This window comes from Apium graveolens, chromosome 7 (assembly GCF_009905375.1).
Source record: "Apium graveolens cultivar Ventura chromosome 7, ASM990537v1, whole genome shotgun sequence".
NCBI classification, from domain to species: Eukaryota; Viridiplantae; Streptophyta; class Magnoliopsida; order Apiales; family Apiaceae; genus Apium; species Apium graveolens.
The window spans coordinates 27,066,869-27,090,110 of record NC_133653.1 but is presented as its reverse complement, the minus strand read 5'-3'; the positions used below and the strand labels follow the sequence as shown (position 1 = coordinate 27,090,110).

The window sequence follows — 23,242 nt, the reverse complement described above, 5'->3', positions numbered from 1 at the left end:
GGGTGACTTCATCTTCTTTAAGAAGTAACATAAATGTGTGTGTGATTGCAAAGAATAGTCCCTCGCATCACTAGTGGTGCGTAATCCAGTATTTAATCTACAATCTACACCTAGTTATCCAAAATTGAAACATACCATTTAAAAGAACCCGAATGGAGGCACCAGAACTCTCTTGTATCGACTTAATCGTAGATCCCTGCTTTCCAATTAGATTAGTAGCATGTGATGAAGGCACCAATAACTTAATTGAACAATATGCAACTGAAGTAGCTCCGGGTAATTTCGCATCTTCATCACTCTCAGGTAGTCCATTAACACGTTTAACAATTCTTAGTACTGCATCATTGCAGGCGACACCGCCGCTTCAGGTTCCTCTTTACCCAATATCAAAACCTAAATATCAGCAAAACAAAGCAATATACCTTCAACTTCATGTAATTATTTTTAATAACCATATCACACCCCTATCCCTATTAGCCTAAATAAACAACAATTAAGCCCAAACAAATATAAATATACAAAAATAAAAAACATAACACCTCATTTAGTACTCAATAACTTACTAATCATTACCAGTTGTCTATGAGAAGACACAGAGATTTTTAATTTCGATAAAATTAGCACCTCACAATCACCAAATTAGAGTAGAAAATATAAGCAGTAGGTAAGCCATAAATATATATAATAGAACTATACTAGCTAAAAATGTACTTTAACATAAATGAATAAACTGAAACCCTAACACTGAAAGAGATCGGGAGAGAGACGGGGGAGAGAGAGAGGGGGGAGGGAGAGAGAGAGCGAGGGAGAGAGAGCTGTACATAAGAACTCAATGATATTTTTGGAATGAAACCCATGGCCCTTTCCAAGCTCTAAAGCCACTATTTAGGTCTAACCTTACCAATTTGAAGTTCGATTTGGTTCCTAATCAGGTCCAATTTCAGTGTCGATTATGTACTAGTTTCTAATTAGGGTTACGAAAGGGAGTGGCAAGAAAAGAAAGAAAGAAAAGAGAGATGAGGAAGAGTCGTGGTGTTTGAGATGAAGTTCAGGTTCGAGAGATAGAGTTGCCATTGATGTTTGAGAGAGAGAGAGTCGGGCCAGCGAGCAAAGAGGGAAAGAGGGGAGATGGTTTTGGAAAGAGGGAAATGAAATCTGTAAAGGGGGAACAATTATTTTGCTAAAATTAAACGGGGGAAAAGTGTACTGGAAAGGGGGGAAAACACAAGTAAATTTTTATTTTTTTAGAAAAAGAGCATAGACAACGGTTAACAAAATTAACCGATGTCAAAGTTAAATCCATATATTTGGCCTTTTTAATTTTTGAACATAGACAACGCCTACAATGTGAAATCGATGTCAGTATTCGTATTCAACATCGCTTTTTACTAAACCGATGTTAAACATGATTTTAACATCGGGTGCATTACATGCCGATGTCTAAACCCCGATGTCGTATCTACTATTTCTAGTAGTGTATATTTCGTGTCGTGTCGTGTACCCGAAGGTTAAACACAAAACCGACACTAAATTTCGAGCGTGTACTTTCGTGTTCGTGTACTTTCGTGTCGTGTACTAAAAATTCAAATCCAAACACTAAATTTTCGTGTAGTTTCGTGTCGTGTCCAAAATTACCGAGTTTAGTCTCGAGGGCCTAGATACAAGTCTTCTTCAACTATAGCGAGAGCCAACCCTACGGGTGTTGCTAGTCTACTGGTCAATGATAAACACCTTCAATCGGTTAATAAAATCTCATTCATTCGCAAAGGCTCGAATCAAATTATCTTTTACGGAACTACTCCATGTATTTCTTATATTCAAAATAGGATTTGTCGAATATGTGTTCATTGGCACATGTCAAATGTTAAAATTTATAATTTTGATATAATTTAATTGATATAATTATTATGAATGTAAGGTATACCATTATAAAAAATATTAATCAATTAAAATAAGTTAAATTTATAAAATTTTGTACTTAGAATGTGTCCATGAGCACCCCATGAAAAAACCGTTCAAAATAAGCCTACACTGTTCAGCTAAGTACCATCTCAACGTAAGTCTGCATGATTAGTCTTGAATTTTAAGAGACTTTAGTGAAATTATTTTAAGAAATTTAACAAATTTGTAACTCTTAATTATTAAGAGTGGAAGCACCTAATATTACATGCTTTCCTAAATTTTAAAAATAATATATAAGAAGATAGGTGAATATTTGGTATTAAATATCCCAATCTATATATGTTACATGTATTTCTAATAATCCGGAGAAATATATTCTAAATTTATCCTTTTATTCTCATAGGTAATATCGATCCCTTAAGTATAGAATATAGAAAAAAATAATAAGAAATGACTCATTTTATTGTCTCTCTTAATATTTTCAAGAACATTTTCAAGAAAAAACAAAAGGTTTTTAAAAATTCGTTTTTTCACTTTTTTTGCAAAAATATATTTTCGAAATTTCTATTTGTAAAAATTAAGATTCTTTAATTTATTATTTCTACAAAATTTTGATTTTACAACTCGATACAACTAGATTCAAATTCGATGCAATATGTTTTAGAAAACATAAAAAAAGTTATATATTTAGTTAATTTTGATCGTAAACTATATTTTTGTAAATAGTTTCAGAATACATAAAATGGCAAAAAAATATAAAAATGTAATTTCTCTAAAATAATAAAATATACTTATTTCTAAATCTATAATTTGGTTTTCCCATCAAAACAAGATATACAAACCGATTCTTCGTATTTATTTTCTTTCTGTGTCTAAATAATTTAAGTTTGTCGCATGTACGGAGCCAAGTTCCAACTAAAAAAAACCAAAGTAGCACCTTCTATACTGTAACTTTAATTACTTACAGATTTTACAAATGTCACTGTCAACTTATTTCTTCCACCAAAATGCAGTTATTCCGTTTGTTATTGTGTGCATATAACATGTCATAACTCATAACCGTTAGTGTAATACATCTTCCTGCTATATTATGAGAAGTGTAATAATAACAACACACCACACCACACCACACAGACACATACAAACGTTATACATATCAACGAAGGGTGGGTGTCGGGGGGGTGAGCTTGTTTATAAACAATTATTGGAATGTGGGATCGTTGAGGGTAAGATTGAGATAAAAGGTAGCATTTCGAGATGTATAAGTTTGTGATACGCATATAAGGTTGCAATTTATATTCTCTTTTTTATTAACTTGTGGCTGACTATTGCATGTGATTCACATATATAACAATTATCATTATTACACCAGCTTTTTGTTCTTTTTAACCTCTTCTTACATGCATTATTTTTATTTTTTTGGATTTTACTATGTTGTGTAGTTGTCTGTAATCAGGTCAATACATCTTTATTCACCTTTTGTTTTACTAGATGTCCATGTATTGCTCAAGTTCTTAATCAGCTTAACATACAGTACTTTTCTTATTTTGCTATATATTATTTATACAGAGTATCTTTCACTTTATATATGTTCAGAGTTTTACTGTTCTGGCGTTCTGCCAATGACATTTTGTTTCTTATTGGGTTGAATCAAAGGTTCAATTATGAGATATAGTGGAGGTTTTAAGTCAAAATGCCCTAGGCCCTTGGGCTTGCTTTTACATTGTAAAAGTATAATAGATCTGGTTTCTTCTCTATGTTGGTGAGCCCAAAATCCTAATCTGGACACTTCCTTATCTTATAATGATCATTGGTACAAAATGTAAGAGGTTGTCAAGATTATTATTTCGCAGAAACAAAAAGGTGTTTTAAAGTAAGAGCTGGAAAATAAATGGAATTAAATTCAAAAATATATATATATGAAAATAAATAGCAACAAGAAAACAATAATACCTTAAGCATATTGGAAAGACAATTCACGTGTAAATAATAACAGAAAAGATCTGATGAAATGCAATGTTACTAATAAGAATGCTCAACCATATCATGTTGTAAGTACTCATTTTCATTGCTGTGATCCATTACCTTGTCCTCTAAAAATTGGAAGAACAGGGAGGAGCAACTTTATCCATGAAGGATTAAAGATGAAAAATGTGTATGATTATATGTATCATACACTGAATGAATATGCAAAGCTGATGAAGTATGTAAAGAATGATGACTCAGCTACTGCTGACATAACAAATGACAGAAAGATGACAACTGTAGAAAGTTAGTTAGAAGTTAGAGTAGTGGGTATATCTGATATATATAGAGAATCAGGTTGTTAAAGAAAAAATGTTTTCATGGCTCTCTATCATGTATATTGCTAGTTTACCATTAATATTGTGCTCACTTACATGATATCAGAGCTAAACCTGGATACTTCTTCATCTTTCGTATTGCTATTGCGGTATTTTCTCGATTACTCTGTCACTATCTATACAGTTCTACATTTTCCTGTTGATTTGTGCTTGATTTGTGCTTGTTTCTATTCATTACTCTATGTATTGGTTGTTTTGATGCACTCTATCTGTTTGATACAATCAATAACTTGTATTTTCACTCAATTCATCGTGAAGTTGATCTCGCACCTAAATCATACATCTCTCTCGCATCTGGATTCTTAGATCTCACACAATCTACCGAGTTTTTATTGTGTGATTGTGTGATTTGTCTTCGTTACTCTCATAAATTCTCGATCTATTAGTCACCTCTAGATTGTACTTCATCATATCTCCATCACCTTCTTCCTATACATTTCTATGGGGTCCGTATCATGTCAAAATTAATGACAATTGCCAATATTTTCTTACACTTGTGGATGATATGTCACGTATCACATGGGTTTATTTATTAAATGATTAATCTCTTGTTCCTACATTGTTCTCCAATTTTATTCATCAGGTTAAAAACCAATTTGCTAGCTCTATTAAAGTTATGCGCACAGACAACGGGACAGAGTTTTTGAATAAATTGTTAGCAAGTATATATAATGCCTTGGGTATTATTCATCAGACTAGTTGTGTATATACACCACAGCAGAACAGTCTTGTGGAACGGCAACATCGTCACATACTTAATACAGCTAGAGCGCTTCAATATCATGCGGGATTGCATATTCATTTTTGGGGGGATTGTATTCTCACTGCAGTCTACCTTATTAACAGGACTCCCACACCAGTTTTAAAGGGCAAAACCCCATATGAGGTTCTCTTTAACAAACCTCCGGATTTTGATTATCAACGTGTGTTTGGATCCTTGTATTATGCATCTACTTTGCCTGCAACTCGTGACAAGTTTGAAACATGTGCCAGTAATTGTGTTTTTCTTGGGTATCTATATGCTAAAAAGGGCTACCGTGTATTTGATCTTCACACTCGCAGGGTGTTTGTCTCTCGCCATGTGAAATTTGTGGAGCATATTCTTCCATTTCTTGATATTCATTCTACCACATTGCCACCATTGTTTACTGAATCATCATCTTCTCTCTATGATCCTTTAGCTCCTGCTACTGAGGATCCCTCTCCGCCTGCAGACTCTTTTGAAAGTGCTCGCTCTTCACCTGTTCATGTTGAGATTCCAGCTGTGACTCCAAGTCCTCCTCCTCCTCCTCCTCCTCCTCATCTTCCTGTTACTCGTTATGTTAGAGTTAAGCACCTTCCACACAAATTTGCTGACTACACAGGTCTTCCCACTCATCTTACAAATATTGTTAATGCTGATTTATATCCATTAGATCATTATGTTCAATATGAGTATCTCAAACCTTCTTATCAGACTTTGATTGTCAACATTATTAAAATACCTGAGCCCAAATTTTATAAACAAGCTGTTACCCAAACTGAGTAGTGTACAGCTATGAGTGTGGAATTAGCGGCTCTTGAAGCAAATCATACATGGGAAGTGGTACCTTATACTCCTGATAAACGCGTGGTGGATTGCAAATGGCTATATAAGGTGAAGTATCTTCCTAATGGAGAGGTTGATCGATATAAAACTCGGTTAGTAGTTAAAGGTTTTACTCAAACGGAGGGGCTGGATTATTTTGATACGTTTGCCCCGGTAGCCAAGATGACTACTTTTCGTGTTATTCTTGCTCTTTCAGCTCAACTGCAGTGGTCCATTACTCAACTTGACGTGACTAATGCGTTTCTTCACGGGACTTGGAGGAAGATGTTTATATGGAGTTACCCCCCGGTTATATACCTCCTGCTACAGTACTTGCTAAATATCCTAACCAAAAATTGGCTTGCAAATTGATCAAAAGCTTATATGGGTTAAAACAGGCACCCGGGTGCTGGTTTGTCAAGCTTTCTGTTGCCTTGTCAAAATTTGGCGTTCATCAGGCTAGATGTGATCATAGTCTATTTGTGTTTGTGCAAGGACAGTCCATGATGACTCTTCTTGTCTATGTTGACGACATGTTTCTTGCAGGCAATGATGTGAAGTTTATGCAGACTGTTAAAGATTTTCCGGCCAACAATTTCAAAATTAAGGATTTGGGATCCCTCAAGTACTTTCTTGGGATTGAAGTTGCTAGGTCTGATTTTGTCATTTATATTAACCAACGAAAATATACTTTAGACATTCTAAAAGATGTGCACTGTGAATCTGCCAAGCCCTCTGTTATTCCTATGGAACATAATTTAACTTTGGCTTTGGATGACTCGTTGTTTATGGCAGATCCTACTGTATACAGGCGTCTTGTGGGTCGGCTGATTTACTTGACTATTACCCGTCCAGACATATCTTATTATGTGCACTTCTTGTCGCAATTTCTGCAAGCACCACAGGCTAATCATATGCAGGCAGCCATGAAACTTGTTAAGTACTTGAAAGGAACCTGTGGTCAGGGCCTGTTCTTTCCTGCAAAACTAAAGCATACTCTTCAAGCTTTCTGTGATGCAGATTGGGGTGCTTGTCGTGTGACTCGTCAATCTATTACTGGCTATGGTATTAAACTTGACAATGTTTTGGTCAACTAGAAAAGTAAGAAACAGCATACCATTTCTCGGTCTTCTGCGAAAGCCGAGTATCGTTCTATGGCTGATTGTTGTTGTGAAGTGACTTGGCTCATGTCTTTCTTGTCTGAACTTCGTATGCCTCTCTCAAAGCCTGCTGATTTGTTTTGTGACAACCAATCTGCGATCTATATTGCTACAAATCGTGTCTTTCACGAACGTACTAAACATATTGAGATGAATTGCCATCTCGTTTGTGAAAAGATTCCGAAAGGGGTTATTGTTCCTCATCACCTACCTAGTCTTCAACAGCCTGGTGATCTATTTACAAAAGCGTTACCATCATATCAGCTTCAGTTCTTATTGTCCAAGTTAGGCATCTGTAATTTGTTTAAGCCTCCTCACTTGAGGGGGATGTAAAGAATCATGACTCAGCTGCTGACACAGCAAATGACAGAAAGATGACAGCTGTAAGAAGTTAGTTAGAATTTAGAGTAGTGGGTCTATCTGATATATATAGAATCAGGTTGTTAGTGAGAAAATGATATCACATAATGTACCAGACATATCAATACTTTCTCAAAAATATAAAAGTTATATTTGCGTGGCTCCCTATCATGTATATTGCTAGTTTACCATTAATATTGTGCGCACTTACAAAATATAAACTAACAGTTCCACCAAAAGCCATTGAAGTAGTATGCTTGGAGACAATGGGTTGGAGTGAACACAAAGAACTGAATAAAGGATCTAAGATCGAATCAATGGTTAAGAATTCTTCTGGTTCAGGTCCATGTATATTGGCTCCTCTATATAGTCGCGATAATTTCAAGCGATTAAAAATGAGCAAGAAAGTATCAGGAAACAAGTGGAGGTGTGAGAACGCAAAAATATATAGAATTTTAGTGCAAGAGTCTGTACAGGATGTGCTGGTTGTTTATTCAAATATCAAATTCTTTGCATTTGTTCCCCCTACTTTTTTTGTTAACTTCGGATAAGCAAACAAAAATATCAAATTCTTTGCATTTTGTTTTTTTGTTTGCTCATCTGAAGTTTACAAAAATAAGCATAGAAAAAGGTCTGAATTCTTGTATATTATTAGTTTTTTTTAAGCCAAGGACATAAAAAGTTTATAATTGTAATGTTTCCAGTAATATCATTCTTCAACATCTCTGTAATTTTGTCTTTCAAAATTTTCTTGTAATATAAGTGAGGAAGCTACTTCCTCTTTGTAGTTTACACCAAGATTACCGTTGATTTGATTAACTTAAACTAACAAAATTCCAATTACACATTCTGAACAAGCATAATTCTCAAGTTGATCATCAAATGCCACCAAACTTGTTGCATCAAACTCAAGTCTATGCAATATAGTATTGAATCAGTTCCATTGTTTATCAGAGGGTGAGAAACAATGACCTGGATAAAGACGTGATTTGCGTGTAAGGAGCTCCATAATGACTTGACAAGGAGATCATTCATCTTTCAAGTATGTAAAGCAACTACCCTGGCAAACGAAATTACCTGAAAGTGATGAAGATTCACTAGCAGAGCATCAATACACTTCAAATGTTGAAGGAAACAAATAATTTGCACTAATATAATAAGTGTTATAATACTTAAATACACTTCATGTTACAAAACTGCACCATATCATGAGAATAAGAATTTGATGCTCCTTCCTACAAGATACCATTCTTCCGCCAAACCAAACACAAGAATAAGCATGTAATATTTGGCAACAAAAAAAAAAGTTGCAGAAAAGAAAATTTATACCATATATGATTTATCCATGCAATACACTCATAATTCATAAATATTTGAATGTTTCATGAACTTTTTGAACTCTCAATACCACCAAAACTAATTTCCAAATAAATGGCTAACATTATAATGGAATTACTATTTTTTGTTCTCTACCACAATTAGGAAAAAAGAATCTTCCACTGGAAAATGATCTTTTAATTGCAGCAGGACTTGTAACAGAGTGCAAAACTCTGTTTTTCTGGCCAATTTTGCTCATTTCAGCTACAGGATTTTTCGATGATCCAGCATCTTCACTCGTGAACTCGTAATCCTCTTCATCATGGTCGATGCATATAACATCTGCTATCGAAACCCGGGTTTGACATAAATTATTCATCGATACTGATCTTCTAACTTGTTGGTATTCACCTTCTCTAATATCAACTATAAAATCTCTACTCGCAAAATTTCCCAAATCCCTATCAGCTCTAGTTGGAGTTTTTGGAATTTCATCGCCTTGAGTAAGCTCTTCTTCTCCAACATCTTCCTCTACTATATCAGTTTCGTTATGACCTTGAAAATAAATTTCATGGTCCATAGGAATTTCCGACACTGGTGGAGGTGGCTGAACTGTGAAAGTACTTGCATGAACAATGTTAGCACGACAAAGAGGGCAATTTGAGTGTGATCTAAGCCATGTATCAATGCACTTGACATGAAAAGCATGGCTACATTTCGGTAAAAGCCTCAAGTTTTCATTTTCTTCAAACTCACTTAAACATACAGAACAATCTGTTCCTTCAATCAAGCCATCACCTTTTCTGTACTTGCAAACTGTAATAGCCTTGATCAGAACCTCATCTAAACCATCATTAGAAGCATGCCAGGGCTCATGGTTTGAAGGGTCATGATTTTCTTCTAATTCCACAGTAGAGTCATGTGTTTCTCTTCTTGTGGAGTCCATACTTCCACAAAACTTGGAAATTATGGCATAATAACTAACAAGAAGGAAAGCACTAGCAAGAATTCCAATAATTGCGATAACTAGAGGTGAAAAGCTCGGTACTGAATTTTCATCAGGGAATTCAATGGGTGGTGGAGGCGGAAAATTAACATAACACCACTGAGGGCAGTTTAAACTACAAAAACCCTGTGAGCAGTCTCTGGTGTTCATATAAGGAACAAAAGTTTCTGGGCTATTTAAAGACCCCATTAGTACAAAATTTAAATAAAAAAAAACAAGTTTTAGTACTTGCTCCTACTGTCTAGTATAAATTTTCTACCATATATAGTATTAAAACTGAACAAATCCAGTAAAATAGTGTTTAGAACATCTGATGCAAATTTGCTAGTTCATAAGGAAATTCAGTAGAATACAGTGTCATAATTAAGCGAAGAAATGAGATAAAAATAAATAAAAAGAGGTTTAAGAAAATACCTGATAACCTTTTAAGTATATTAGACAGTGTTTGATCTGAAGAAGAGGGAGATTATGGTTCTAATATAGAATAACAGCATACAAGAGAAAATTGTCAAAGAAACTAAGAGCTTGAGAAAGCCTTTTAAAGAGGAAGTAAAACAAAGAGAGTTTATGTCTTGTATAATTCTTCAACAAGGATGGTAAAGATAGCAAAAGATTCTTAAGATTGAGAAAAGCAGAGGAAAACAGGAAGACAATGTATTGAGGTATTCCCTTTCCTACTTTTTCTTGTTCTTCTCTTTTTCTTTTTCTTAATTTACTTTTGTTGGAGATAATGGTTTGTTGACTATGGTTATCATGTTGGTTGCGAATTTATCAAAGTAATAAATGAATTTAAAATTAATATTCTTTGCTAGTTGCATTTACAGCGAATATAATACAATCGAGTCAAAGTTAGTTCCACTTAAAATAATATAATGTTACCGAGCTGAAGTTAGTTGCACTTAAAATGAATATAATGTTATCAAGAGTCAAAATTAGTTACATTTGAAGCAAATATGATGTTATCGAGCCGAAATTAGTTATACTTAAAGCGAATATGATGTTATCAAGCTGAATGAGTTACACTTAAAGCGAATATAATGGAACTATGTCGGCGGTATTTAGTTTATCGTCTTCTTCCCTGTGTGGGAGACGAGGGTTCCTATCCTGTTAAGAACAGAGTGTATTGGTTTACTCTTTACGTATAAGAAACATAATGCAAGTACAAAAAAAATGAATAATACAATGCATGTCATGAAACAGAGCTCTTTTATAGAGTATGATAGTAGAATCCATATAATATAACCAAAATATATGACCTTTATGGCAGAGCAGACCAAAATCATAAACAGCAGTAGAAGGCAGATTTGTTAAAGAGTAGCTACAAGGAGAACCAAGGGAACAGAGAAACAAGGCACAGTGCATAAAAGATTATGCTTAACTTAGGATTAAGAGTTTAATACGGAATATTAAACCAAAAGACGGGGCGAAGCACCAACAGAAAAGTAAAAAAGAAATGGCAGGCATAATATAAAATTAATCATCATTGATATTCTTTCGATGAGCAACAAAATAGTCTTATCAGTTGGATTATAGTAATTGACACAAGATGCTCAAGGGGAACAATCACTAACATATATTCCTGTCTGTGCTTACAGATAATAATATTGCTTAGAGGTGTTGAACAAAGATTTGCTCACAAAACTAAAGTTTATTTAAGAATAACGGAGATTCTGCAGCATACTTCCACATCTGTAGAAGTCTTCCTGGTATTGAGACATGCCTAAAGCTTAAAACATTATAAACCACTCCTATTTTTTAAGAAGAATCTAAGATATCACTTTCTTGAAGGAGTAAAAGATGGGGTTAAAAATTACGATGATAATGACTTCAGTCGAAAATTAGTAGCCTTCCCCCTCTTCTTTTATGGATTTACTTTGTCAATGGTCTCCTTAATCTATCAGGTGGTATCTTACTTTGCTTTTGGCTGTCTACTCTACATCTACAACCTTTGCACTGAAGAGTGTCTAGGATGCGCTTACTAAAAGATCAGGTCAAGCCTATACCTAATAATGCATGTATATATTTATTCATATAGAAGCTAAAATGGTACTGCATCTGAAGCGAGTTGCGGAACTAGAGGGGGGCTAGCATAAGCTACAGTCCCGGCTCAATTTCAAATCCGCCAATGTCTTGAGCTGTTGCAATTAGTTTGACATCAGAAAACAAGGTAGAAATCATAAATACTCGCAATTTGTAGTTGAGGAGCAACAAATTCTTAAATGATGATATAACACCAATCTGACATTGACTGCACTTTGTTGATCCCACTGACTGATGTAGTACTATAAGTATAAATCTAATCACATACAGTGTGGTCTACATGATTCAGATATTGATGACTCAGGTTAGAGCTTTAGGGAGTCAAGATTATCATGCAGCATACAATTTCTTGTTATTGTTACATAAAAGCAATCAAACTAAGAGTGATTGGTCATCATAGTAGGACCAACCAGTGCCACCCTCTATTTCTCAGAATTCACAAAGTGAAAGTACAAAAGTAAAAGAATAATCAGCTGTAATAGTGTTCTCGAATTTAAAACAACAACTTTTCTACTTCACATTTCAGCAAAATTTATAACAAGCCAGTACACACATTTCTCACAGTATAACTGTATAAGGTTCTTCTTGCTGGTGGCTATTTACTAGTGCATTAAATTTAGCTTCAATTATTTATTTTTTGTTATCTAGGACAGGCCGGTGTAGGAACAGTGCAACAGCCCCCCTCCGGACCTTTAAAATATACATATACAAATTTGTTGAAGTTATCTTATTTATTTAGGTAAACTCTGATTAGAAAACTGTAAATCCTAGCATACATATTCGTGCGCCTCCCCTAACACTCGAACTCTAAAGCAACAATTAACACACTACTTAAGGATTACAAATATACTTTTCCCCTGAATATGAATCATGGCTAAGATAGTAAATATGTATATTGCACATTTTATGACATACCTATAGTGGCTGGGAATTGACTTCTCCAATTAAATATGGTGTTTGAGAAATTATAGTCATCAAACCACCAGCATATGATAAATTTTTACAAATAAAGAAAGATTAAGGTAGTTCCACTGAAACAACAATAGTGAACTTATTTATATTACCAAACGAAACCATTAACAAGATAACAATGAGAATGGTTATTAGACATAGATAAAGAAGATGAAATGTGAAGTTTACCGTTACTAAAAATAACTACTATAACCATGCTTGTATTAGATGCATAGATGAAAAAGATATAAAACCATATAATGATACAAAAGGTGATGATTGTCAAGAAACCCCTTCACAGGCCTTTGGTGATCATTGAATGAATCAAAAGTTAGTTTTTCCAAGTACTAAACAGAAAAAAGGCCATAAATCATTTGAATTGTTTCTTTTGAGGAATCAGAGCTAGTCTTGACCAGATCCAAGAACAGACAGCCCAGAAACATATACGTGAACCCACTAACCAGAAACAACAGGGTCTCAGAAGTGGTCATGCCACCACATAAAAAGAAAGAATTAAACATTATAAAACATTAAAGTTTTTGGGGGAGACAATAAATATAGTAATGGTCCTTGAAGCAAATATATCCCTAGTGGATATGACAGGAGATGACAAACTTCATGGTTTAAAAAGATATTACTCTATAATGTAACTCCCTTCGGTAAGTTCTACAGTGCATGGTTCCTCTTTTAAAAATATCATATATCGAGATGCATCAGACTAGAAATCCAGTACTTTGTACACATTCTTATTTAATATTCTTCTTCTGGTGCTTTAGTGTGAAAACAATTCTATAGAAATTAATAATGCAAAATACACCACACATTAAGAGACAATTAGGAAAGTCAGAGAGTCTGCTATATAGTCTGACGTCGAATTTTAATATGTTCCAGATCAAAGAAACACCTAGTGAAATAGTGATATGCAAAACTAGTCAGATCATGGGAATAAAATCTACTGTTTGATTCTTCATTCATACAAATAACTAACCAAAACAATTAGAATTAGAGTAGGCACTGCAAGGACGTACTAGTTGACAAGGATATACAATATATACTTTGTACAACTCTTTACATTTTAAATAACACAAGTAATGCATAACATGAGTAGTTTTTGACATGTCAAGTAGATAAGTAAATTGTTAATTTAGGTACTCACGAAGAGTCCATGTGGAGTAGATGTAAAATCATCAAAACCATTATGCTCTTCATCAGCTTCATTTGTATGTGCAGGTGAAGATTTGCACTAATGAATCTTAATATATCAAATGTCAATCAAGTACACAACAAATTTTAAAGTAGAGGCAAAGTCTATGACTCTTCAGGTTGTCCCTCAGGAGTCTGTTCTGTACTTTCAGATCCATCTATGCTCTTCTCACTAAATTTCAAAGAAATTGGTCTTCCTAATAATTCCTGCATCAAAAGGTGAAAATAGATATTACATCCTCCTGTTAAAGGTCACATTGGTATTACCTAGGTATTATATAAGTGCATCCATGTATAAATATTGCATGTTCAAAACATATTGGTCCAATATAAGGATCTCCGGTCATGAGACTCATGACGGATAAATGTATTCACACTTTCACAGTGTATAATGAGTATATAATATGTAACAATGGTGGAGTCCATTATCAGCTAAACTCACAAAAGCTCAGGGCACAAATTGATTTTTTAGGCTAAATGCTATGACAATTTATTTGAGCAAGTAGTTCATTAGCTAAATCAATAGCAAACATACCTCTCCTTTCAACATTATAAACAAAGACCAGGATGGCAACTAGTTCTTGAAACATGTAAAACATTTAAAGCCGCTAAGCATTGAAGTTATATGCAACATGAGAAGCAAACCAACTTACCTTGCCATTTAGTTCGGATATTGCAGTCTCAGCTTCCTCCCTCGTAGCAAATGAGACAAATCCGTAACCAGAGGAATTTCCTGAAGGATTATTGAAAACAACTCTGGCTGAAACTGGCTTGAAATTGGCAGCAAAAAATTCTCTGAGATTGTTAGCTCTCACTTTCCATGCAAGATTAGACACATAAAGTTTATAACGTGATTCCCCAGGTGGCGGACTATCAGGAGTCGGCGGTGATGGTCTTTTTAATCTCTTTGCAAACTCTACAGTGATCACCCTTCCAGACACTTCCTGTATCACAAAAATATCGAGTCTAAGAGAAATGGGGCCGGAAAATAGGCCAGTGTTTATGGAAAACATAGACTTAGTATTACTGCAAGTGATAGGGAATTTCAAAATGAGAGGAATAATTTTATTTAATATTTGAGCAAAGTGAATCAATATAGTTTCACTGGCACTTTGTAATATATTATACACACAAAAGAAATATGAAGAAACAGTGAAACATATGGGGATTTTACTATCCACCAAAATTACTTATGCAGTTCGCTGTTATTTTGACATCATAAATAAAACCAAGTTTGACCAAAAAAAATAAGGGTGGATGAAGGGCTTATATACGCATCATTATGATGACACAAATATACGCATCCACCTTACAAAAATACAAACAATTTAAATTTAGCTTAAACCTCTCATCTTCTGAACATAACAGAGCAATTTAAAGTACTGACAGTACTAATTTTTTCCAGTAAAATAGAAGTTAGATGTCGAAGGCTTTGACAATATAGTGTGGTTTACATCCTTTAGAACATTACGTTTATCAAACATTTTCCCATGAACAACAAAAGCAGCTTTGGAACATTTCAGTAGATGTTGTTAAAATGTCGCCTGCTTTTGTAACATTTCAGTAGATGTTGTTAAGGCGACGTCTAGGCGACTAGGTGGTGAAAAACGGGTTGATGTCCGACCCGTCTTCCTTTTTAGTGGGTAGGCGACGCCTAGGGTCATCTAGGCGGCTAAGCGACCACCTAATCCGTCCAAATCCACCTAGGCGGTCTTATTTTGACCTAGTCCAGCCCATTCTTTTTTAGGCCCAGTCCAACCCGGTTTCTTATTTAAGTTATAAGACGACTCACTTGCTACAACCGTCACTACTTAACCCTAATCAACCATCGAGACAAAGAGCAGCGATCTATTAGGAATTCTTCTTCTTTCTTCTTATCTCTTTTATACACATACATATATATATATGTGTGTATATATATAGGGGGCTGTTCAAATAGAAACTATCTTAAAATAAAAACTAGAAACTAAGGTTCGGCCCATTAAAATTAAGCTCAGCACAGAGCGTCCTCCTTTTTGGTAGCCAGTACTCTTTATCAGTAGTCGTGAATTAATACATACAACATATACACACAAAACTAATCAGTTACTCCTCCATTATTCTATCACCGATTCATCTTTAATAAACTTAAGATCACTAAAAGTTTATCATAAATCGTTGATTTACACAAATTGTTCACCGGCTCTTCTGAGATTAAACTGAAATCACCAATTTATGTTAAACAAATTACTGAAATATCGGGTAATCGCTAAAATCACTAATTTATCTTACAGAAATCACTAATATGTACTACAAAAATCACTAATTTATATTATAAAAATCACTTAAAATTGATATAGAGTTATTACATATTAAACACGATAATTATAACACTACCGCTTATCTCACCATCATCATCATGCCTGTGTAACAACCATAATATCAAACAGAAATCACTAACTTTAATCATTAATACATTTATTATCATGTATAGAGAGAGGTGGGAAAAAGAGAAAGATTATAAAAAAGGAAAAGTTTAGAGAACATGAATGGAAGAATATATGGGATGAATGGAAGAATATATAGGATGAATGGAGAGGAACAGACATCGATGATGGTGGCAATGAGGGAGTGATGGTAGTGGTGGGGTCGTGGAGGTGATGGCGGTGGTAGGGGTGATGGTGGTTGTATATCCTCCAAGGATCAGTATGCATACTATATGTATTATATTTTGGCGATAAATCAGTATTTATGCTTACGAGAATCACTACAAACGTCGAAAGTTTTAAAATAATAGTGATTTCGGTTTAGTGATTCCGATAAGTATAAATAGTGATTTATCTCAGGAATATAGCTAATATGGTACGAAAATTGATTGTTGAGAGATGGAGAAAATTATAGTAAAGTCGGATTTTAAAAAAAGTTCATCGGGAAAAATTAAATTAAAAATTGATAAAATAATACATATATTTACATATATGTGAGGGAGTGGCATACTGGATTTGAGGAGAGAGGGGGGGTTTCATAAGATTCGTGTGGTGGAGGTTTAATTAAAATAAAAAAATGAATAGTTGCCATTAGTTTCTAGTTTTTTGAATAAGGTTGGTTTCTATTTGATCATCTCCCTATATATATATATACTTCTCTCTTCTTTTCTTTTACTCTTTTACTCTTTGGTAGTGTATGTAATAATTGTTACTTTATTTTATTATAACATAAAAAATGTATGTACATATAAAAATTTTCTAGCTTATATAGTAACTGTATAATCCGCCTAATGATCCTCTAGGCGAGCGGTTAGGCGGTAGAGTGTCGTCTAGCCTCGTCTTTACATCTTAACACTAGATTCTTTGGTGCAACACTTGATGTATTCAAGATACCTCTATATTCTCCATTTTTCTCTTCACTATATTTTTCTATTGGTATCCCTTGTATCCCTCATTTATGAACACACCACAATTATACAGATTCAACGTGATGTAACTACATTCTAAATGAAAATAAGTTCATGGATTTTTCACGCATAAAATTATTATATTATTAACCCGTGCAGATTCAAGCCTCTTCCGAAGACAACTTCGAAAAAGACAAGGATAACAAAGATCAACCTTTACCCATGTAAAGGAGGGAAGAGGCGGGCCTGCACTAGGGGAAGTGCGGCTAGCCCCCTCAAAATTTTTAAATATTAGTCGTAATAACTTTAGCCAACTGACTCGCATGTTATGTTCTAGCTCAGGTACGAAACCCTTACAAAATATGGTTGATCTAGGTTCTAATCTTGCTAAGATTAGATTATTCTGAATCTTTAAAAAGTTAGTAGTATAATGAATTAACATCTACTACTATATATATATGTTGTGTCCTAGCTCAACAACATATATTTAAAAATTTGATAAAAAGTTTCAGTTACAATGCTTGACTGAAGGTACCAAACAATTAGGCCATTAATTTGCCAAGACGCTTATGAGTAGCATGGCATTCTGCTAGATAAAATGTCAGACCTTGTTCCATTAATAAACTAATCAAGCTTGATCACAATATTGAGGCTTGGCATTTAAACGAGTCGAATTTGAGAATAGCAACACATGGCTCAAAAACTTGCAAGCAGAATCGATTAGAATATTCAATTTAATCAACTCAAGTAGAAATGTGGTCTCAGGTTAAGATTCAAATTAGTTTATTGGTTTTCTGATCACTAACATCAATGTACAAAATTGCTACAGAACTCGTTAAAATATATAAACAAGTTGCTTGCGTCGTGAATAAAAGAAACCAGCTGTTGGAATAGTAACCAAAATAGACGAGCAACTCGCAAGACCTAGATAACATGAAATTTACATAACGAGCAGCTCGCCAACGAAATTTTGAACTCAATCAATCCTAATTCAAGCTCAAGATCGCCTATTTTATGATGTAGCACAAATAATGCAAAAATGCAATAAAACCAATGAGGTTAGCTACTATGAAAATTAAAAAAAAAAACACAAAACTTACATAAGAATTAAATTTATCGATGACAGCTTGAGCCTCCTCTGCAGAAGCCATTGTAACAAATGCAAACCCTCTGCTCTTCCCACTCTTCTGCTTTATAATCTACATACAACAAAACACAATACTTCAACAAATACTTAAACAAAAAAAAACATTTTTTCCTGCCAAATGCAATAAAGATTATATTTTTATCAATTATACTACCTCAATATCTGTAACAATACCACATTCACCAAACAATTTCTTAATATCAGCAACAGTGAGAGACCAGGGCAAATTGAGAACAAAAAGCTTTCTTTTTTGAGCAATTTGAACACCCTCATCTTTTTCTTCCACTTGAATCTCTTCCTGTACTGTTGTAAACACTTCAAATCTTGATTTTCTTGAAATGTTCAAGGAGGATGCAAGTGGGGTTTTCAGAGAGAAGGTAGGGGTATAATGGGAAAGATGAAATTTTACTGAAGATGAAGGTTTGGGGCTAAAAGGGTACGTAGATTTTGATGAAGAAGATGATGGGTAGGTGGAGAAAAGAGTGAAAGATGATTCTAGTGCCACCATTTTTGTAATGACTGGCTCCACGAATAGCTGTAATCCTGTATTGAAATGAAGATGATTCTGGGCAAAATGGTCTTTTTAGTTGGTTTTTGCCTGGTGCGTTATCCTGTTTTTTGTTTTTTTTTATTCTTCAATAGTTGAATTAAGTTTAATATGATTTGGATTTAAATTTTGTTGGGACTTAAAAAATAAATTTATAATTTTAGACTTTTTATGAAACTAGAAATATAGATAAAAATCTATATTATGGCGACGAGTAAATCCAGTATAGAGGAAATGTATGCAAGGTTGGCTCCAGACGACGAAGAGGAAGGAGAAATTCTGGCGGGAGGAGGAAGTCGTTGAGAGTAAGAAATCATCTATCACGATTTCTTATAGATAAAAATATAAATATTTTGGCGATGCAGCATGTATTGTCATCATTTTGGCGATCAAAAGAAGGAGTGGAAATACATGATTTGGGATGAACGCTATTCATTTATTTATTTTACCATATTTTAGAATTACATGAAGTTATTAATGGTGCATCATGGACATTTGAGCAAGGCCTTTTGGTATTTCACAAATTGAAAAATGCAGAAGATCCCAGTGAGGTAAACCTAGACAAAATGGATATTTGGATACAAGTCTATAACATTCCATCCGGTATGCTTACGGAAAAAATAGTGCAGACAATAGGAAATTCGGTGGGTATGTTTGGGAATCCCTCAACTCTGAATGGTTTGTGAAAATAGTATATCAAAATTCGTGTTACAATGGATATCAATAAACCATTGAAGCGTCGAATGAAGTTACGGCGAGAGGGGGGAAGTTGGAGCTAGATTAACTTTAAATATAAACAATTAAGTATGTTATGTTTTGTATGTGGTCGACTAGGACACTCAAACAGGGACTGTGAAATAGTCTATGCAAATCCGGAGAAGATTGTAGATCGAGCTTATGGAGTGTGGCTTCGAGCTCCCGGTAAGAATAGTAAGATGCAGAGTATGAGATCGAAATGGTTGAGAAATGGACCTAGTGGAGGACAGTCATGGCAGTCGGGGCACAATCATGGACGAGGAGGTGAGGTTACAGCGCAATTCATGAAAACAAAAGGTGTTGTTAGCGAGATTCCGGAAGCGATTGATGGAATTCAAATTTTAAACAGAAATCAAGGGGAAGCACAAGGTATGTTAGGTGTCCAGATCGCAACAAATAAGGTGCAAATTGATATGGGAGGAGATAAGTTTGAAAATACAGTTATGATAGTGGGTCCTAAGGGAAAAGAATTGAAACAGAAGAAAATAAGAAGAATATTGGGGAAAATGTGTTGGCTGTTAATAATACAATTATTAATGGACCAAAGAACTTATCTGAGGCAGGTTCTGGATTTCAGGCCCGCCTAGCCCAATGAGTGTCCTGGCCTGGAATTGTCGTGGTTTGGGTAAGTCGCGAACAATTCGACTTCTAAAAGAAATTACCCGAAACAAAAAACCCTGTTCTTTTCTTGTGTCAGACATTGAGTAAAAAACAAAAACTAGAGGATTTATGTCATACTCTTTATTTTGCTGAGTATGTATTTTGTGATGTTCATGGACGTAGTGGAGGGCTGGCATTACTATGAGAAATCAAGGAGGATGTAAAATTATGGTGGTTACGAGAAATTTTATTGATTTCGAGGTAGAGCATGATACAATAGGAAGATGGTGTTACACCAATTTTTATGGTTATCGATAACGGAATCAAAGAAGGGAGTCATGGGATATGTTAAGAATGTTAAATGATAAATCTATGTTGTCTTGGTGTGTGCTGGGAGATTTTAACAACATGTTGTATACTCATAAAAAAGAGGAGGGAGACGTCAACCTATGAGTTTACTTGCAGGATTTAGTAAGACTCTTTTGAGTGTGGTCTGCTGAATTTGGGTATGTAGGTGAGAAATATACGTTGGAAAAATCTCGAGGACAAGTAAATTGGGTGCAGGAAAGGTAAGATCGTGGAGTGGCAGATCAAGGATGGTGTGATTTATTCCCGTTGGCAGAAATGTAGGTAATGGAAGTTACGACCTCTGATCATTTACCGCTGTTTTTGAATTTAAATAAGCAAGCCTATACACCTAAAGGAAGGAGATTTTGTTTTTAGAATGTCTGGTTGCGAGAAAAGGATTGTAAAGTTATAGTCAATACCTCATGAGAATGTACTTCAGGGTTAGGAATTGTTGATAAAATTAGATTATATGGAGGTAAACTATATGAATGGGGGGGGGGGTGATATGAGTAATGAATATAAGAAACAGATTCAAGAATGTGGAAGTGTTCTTCAGAGACTTAGATCAAGAAGAGATGTTTATGGTGTTCGTCAGTATAATGATGTGAGGTGGGAGTATTTGAGTTTATTGGAGAGGCAATAGGTCTATTGGAAACAGAAGGCAAAACAACACTGGTTACGGGAGGGTGATAAAAACACACGTTTATTTCACCGTTTTGCATCGATTTGAAGAAAAAATAACAAGTTGGATCGAATAAAGGATATGCATGGGGAATGGAAAGAAACACCAACTGATGTGCAACTGGTAATTGAGGAGTACTTTGTAAATTTGTTCAGGTCATCAAATACAGATGGTAAGTTGTCCGAGTTTGAGGCAATAAACCACATTTCGAGTACTGTTAATGAAGAGCTAATGGCTGAAGTTACAAGCAAAGAAGTAAAAGTGGCAGTCTTTTCGATGCACCCAGATATGGCATCAGGCCCTGATGGATTTAACCCTGTATTTTTCCAAGCATTCTGGGATATTGTTCAAAAGGATGTGATTGAGTTTTGTAATACGTTTATGAAAACTGGGCTAATACCGGAGGGAGTTAACGATACACTGGTTTGCTTAATTCCGAAGATCAGGAAACCTCAAGTAATGGGAGATTTAAGGCCTATTTTATTGTGCAACGAACTAGCAAAATTTTTGTCCAAAGTGATATCAAATAGGATCAAGCAGTGTTTGTGGTCTATAATTTATGACAAACAAAGTGCATTTATTGAAGGAAACTTACCGACGGACAATGCACTTATAGCTTTTGAAATCAATCACTATATGAAAAGAAAAACTCAAGAACATAATGGAGTTGTAGGGATTAAGATTGATATATCTAAAGCATATGATAGAGTTGAGTGGACATTTATCTGAAATATAATGTAGCGGTTTGGTTTTAATCAGGTGTAGGTTGATAGACTGATGCATTATATTACTTTAGTTAAGTATAGTTTCATTTATAATGGTGAGGTGTTTGGTAATGTTATTCCAGAGCATAGACTGCGACAAGGAGATCCTATTTCTCTGTATATTTATATCATGTGTGCAGAGGGCCTTAGTTCTATTTTACGAAGAAATAAACAAGCTGGGTTGATACATAGATGTCGTATTGCTAGGAGGATCCAACAATCTCGCACTTATTATTTGCAGATGATTGTTACCTATTTTTTCATGCAAACAAGACAGAAGCTCAAAATATGAAGAGAACATTACATAGATATGCTACAATTTTTGGGCAGCTTATTAATAATGATAAGTCTGCAATTACGTTTTTGACAAATACAAAAGAGGAGGATCGAGTTGAGGTATGTAATGAATTGGAGGTGCAACAGAAGCTGGACCTAGGTAAGTATTTGGGATTGCTAATGAGGATTGGTGCAAATAATACGGTTGGGTTTAAATTCTTGGTGGACAAGATTGATAAAAAAATTGCAAGCTTGGAAGTTACAGGAAATCTCTAAGGCAGGTAAGATCACATTGCTCAAAACCGCTGATCAATCCATTCCTAAATTTTGGATGAACCTATTATTGTTGCATAGGGAGATTTGTACTAATATTAAGAATAAAATGAATGGGTATTGGTGGGATGGAACGAGTGAGCATATAGGGATTAGGTGGATAAAATGGGATACGTTGTGTGATGCCAAGGAGGTGGGAGGGTTAGATTTCCGAAAATTGCATCAGTTTAATGTTGCTTGTTAGAAAAACAAGCTTAGCGTTTGATTAATGATGTTAATCCGCTTGTGATAAGTCTGCTTAAAACTCGGTAATATGCAGATAGTGAGTTTCTGCAAGCTAACTTGGAGGCGAATCCAAACATCATGCAGAGGAGTATTATGGCATCACAGGAAATTGTTAAACAACACTGTAGAAGAAAGATCGGAGATGGTTGAAGTACTAGAGTGTGGCATATTCCCTGGTGACCAAGTAGTGAGAATGGGTATCTTACAACTACACCTCATACGGATATACGAGATTGTGGTACAAAATTTGATGGAGGTGGATCTTAGGTTGTGGGATATGGATATTTTGAATGACATGTTTAACGAACGTGACAGAGCTTTG

At 34.8% G+C, this 23,242-nt stretch overlaps 3 protein-coding genes across 4 annotated transcripts; 1 reads left to right on the top strand and 2 right to left on the bottom strand.

Annotated features, from left to right (window-relative positions):
• The first annotated feature begins 152 nt into the window (after positions 1 to 152).
• On the top strand, positions 153 to 5,793 carry LOC141673437 (uncharacterized). The gene is made up of 2 exons (XM_074480182.1): positions 153 to 434; positions 4,849 to 5,793. Exons 1-2 carry the CDS (start codon positions 153 to 155, stop codon positions 5,791 to 5,793), a joined length of 1,227 nt encoding a protein of 408 aa, XP_074336283.1.
• A 2,871-nt stretch (positions 5,794 to 8,664) lies between these two features.
• On the bottom strand, positions 8,665 to 10,329 carry LOC141670414 (E3 ubiquitin-protein ligase Os04g0590900-like). 2 transcript variants are annotated; one of them, XM_074476244.1, is made up of 2 exons: positions 10,090 to 10,329; positions 8,665 to 9,842 (listed from the first exon to the last, which is right to left on the bottom strand). In XM_074476244.1, exon 2 carries the CDS (start codon positions 9,823 to 9,825, stop codon positions 8,794 to 8,796), a length of 1,032 nt encoding a protein of 343 aa, XP_074332345.1. In that variant the 5' UTR covers positions 9,826 to 9,842; positions 10,090 to 10,329; the 3' UTR covers positions 8,665 to 8,793. The 2 variants fall into 2 exon arrangements, with proteins under 2 accessions (XP_074332345.1, XP_074332344.1); XM_074476243.1 differs by having other exon boundaries at positions 8,665 to 10,328.
• A 3,277-nt stretch (positions 10,330 to 13,606) lies between these two features.
• Positions 13,607 to 18,945, bottom strand: LOC141674930 (28 kDa ribonucleoprotein, chloroplastic). The gene is made up of 4 exons (XM_074481630.1): positions 18,544 to 18,945; positions 18,343 to 18,441; positions 14,523 to 14,813; positions 13,607 to 14,076 (listed from the first exon to the last, which is right to left on the bottom strand). Exons 1-4 carry the CDS (start codon positions 18,895 to 18,897, stop codon positions 13,975 to 13,977), a joined length of 846 nt encoding a protein of 281 aa, XP_074337731.1. The 5' UTR covers positions 18,898 to 18,945; the 3' UTR covers positions 13,607 to 13,974.
• Positions 18,946 to 23,242: the final 4,297 nt, after the last annotated feature.

Bases quoted from the DNA above. Each gene is read 5' to 3' on its own strand.
- LOC141673437 (XM_074480182.1), top strand. From the start codon at position 153: ATGGAGGCACCAGAACTCTCTTGTATCGACTTAATCGTAGATCCCTGC. The intron at 435-4,848 runs GTAATTATTTTT...TTTATTCATCAG, and splicing joins CAATATACCTTCAACTTCAT to GTTAAAAACCAATTTGCTAG.
- LOC141670414 (XM_074476243.1), bottom strand. From the start codon at position 9,864: ATGGGGTCTTTAAATAGCCCAGAAACTTTTGTTCCTTATATGAACACC.
- LOC141674930 (XM_074481630.1), bottom strand. From the start codon at position 18,897: ATGGTGGCACTAGAATCATCTTTCACTCTTTTCTCCACCTACCCATCA. The intron at 14,814-18,342 runs GTAAGTTTTGTG...TTTGTGATACAG, and splicing joins TCGATAAATTTAATTCTTAT to GAAGTGTCTGGAAGGGTGAT. The intron at 14,077-14,522 runs GTAAGTTGGTTT...CTTTTGATGCAG, and splicing joins TATCCGAACTAAATGGCAAG to GAATTATTAGGAAGACCAAT.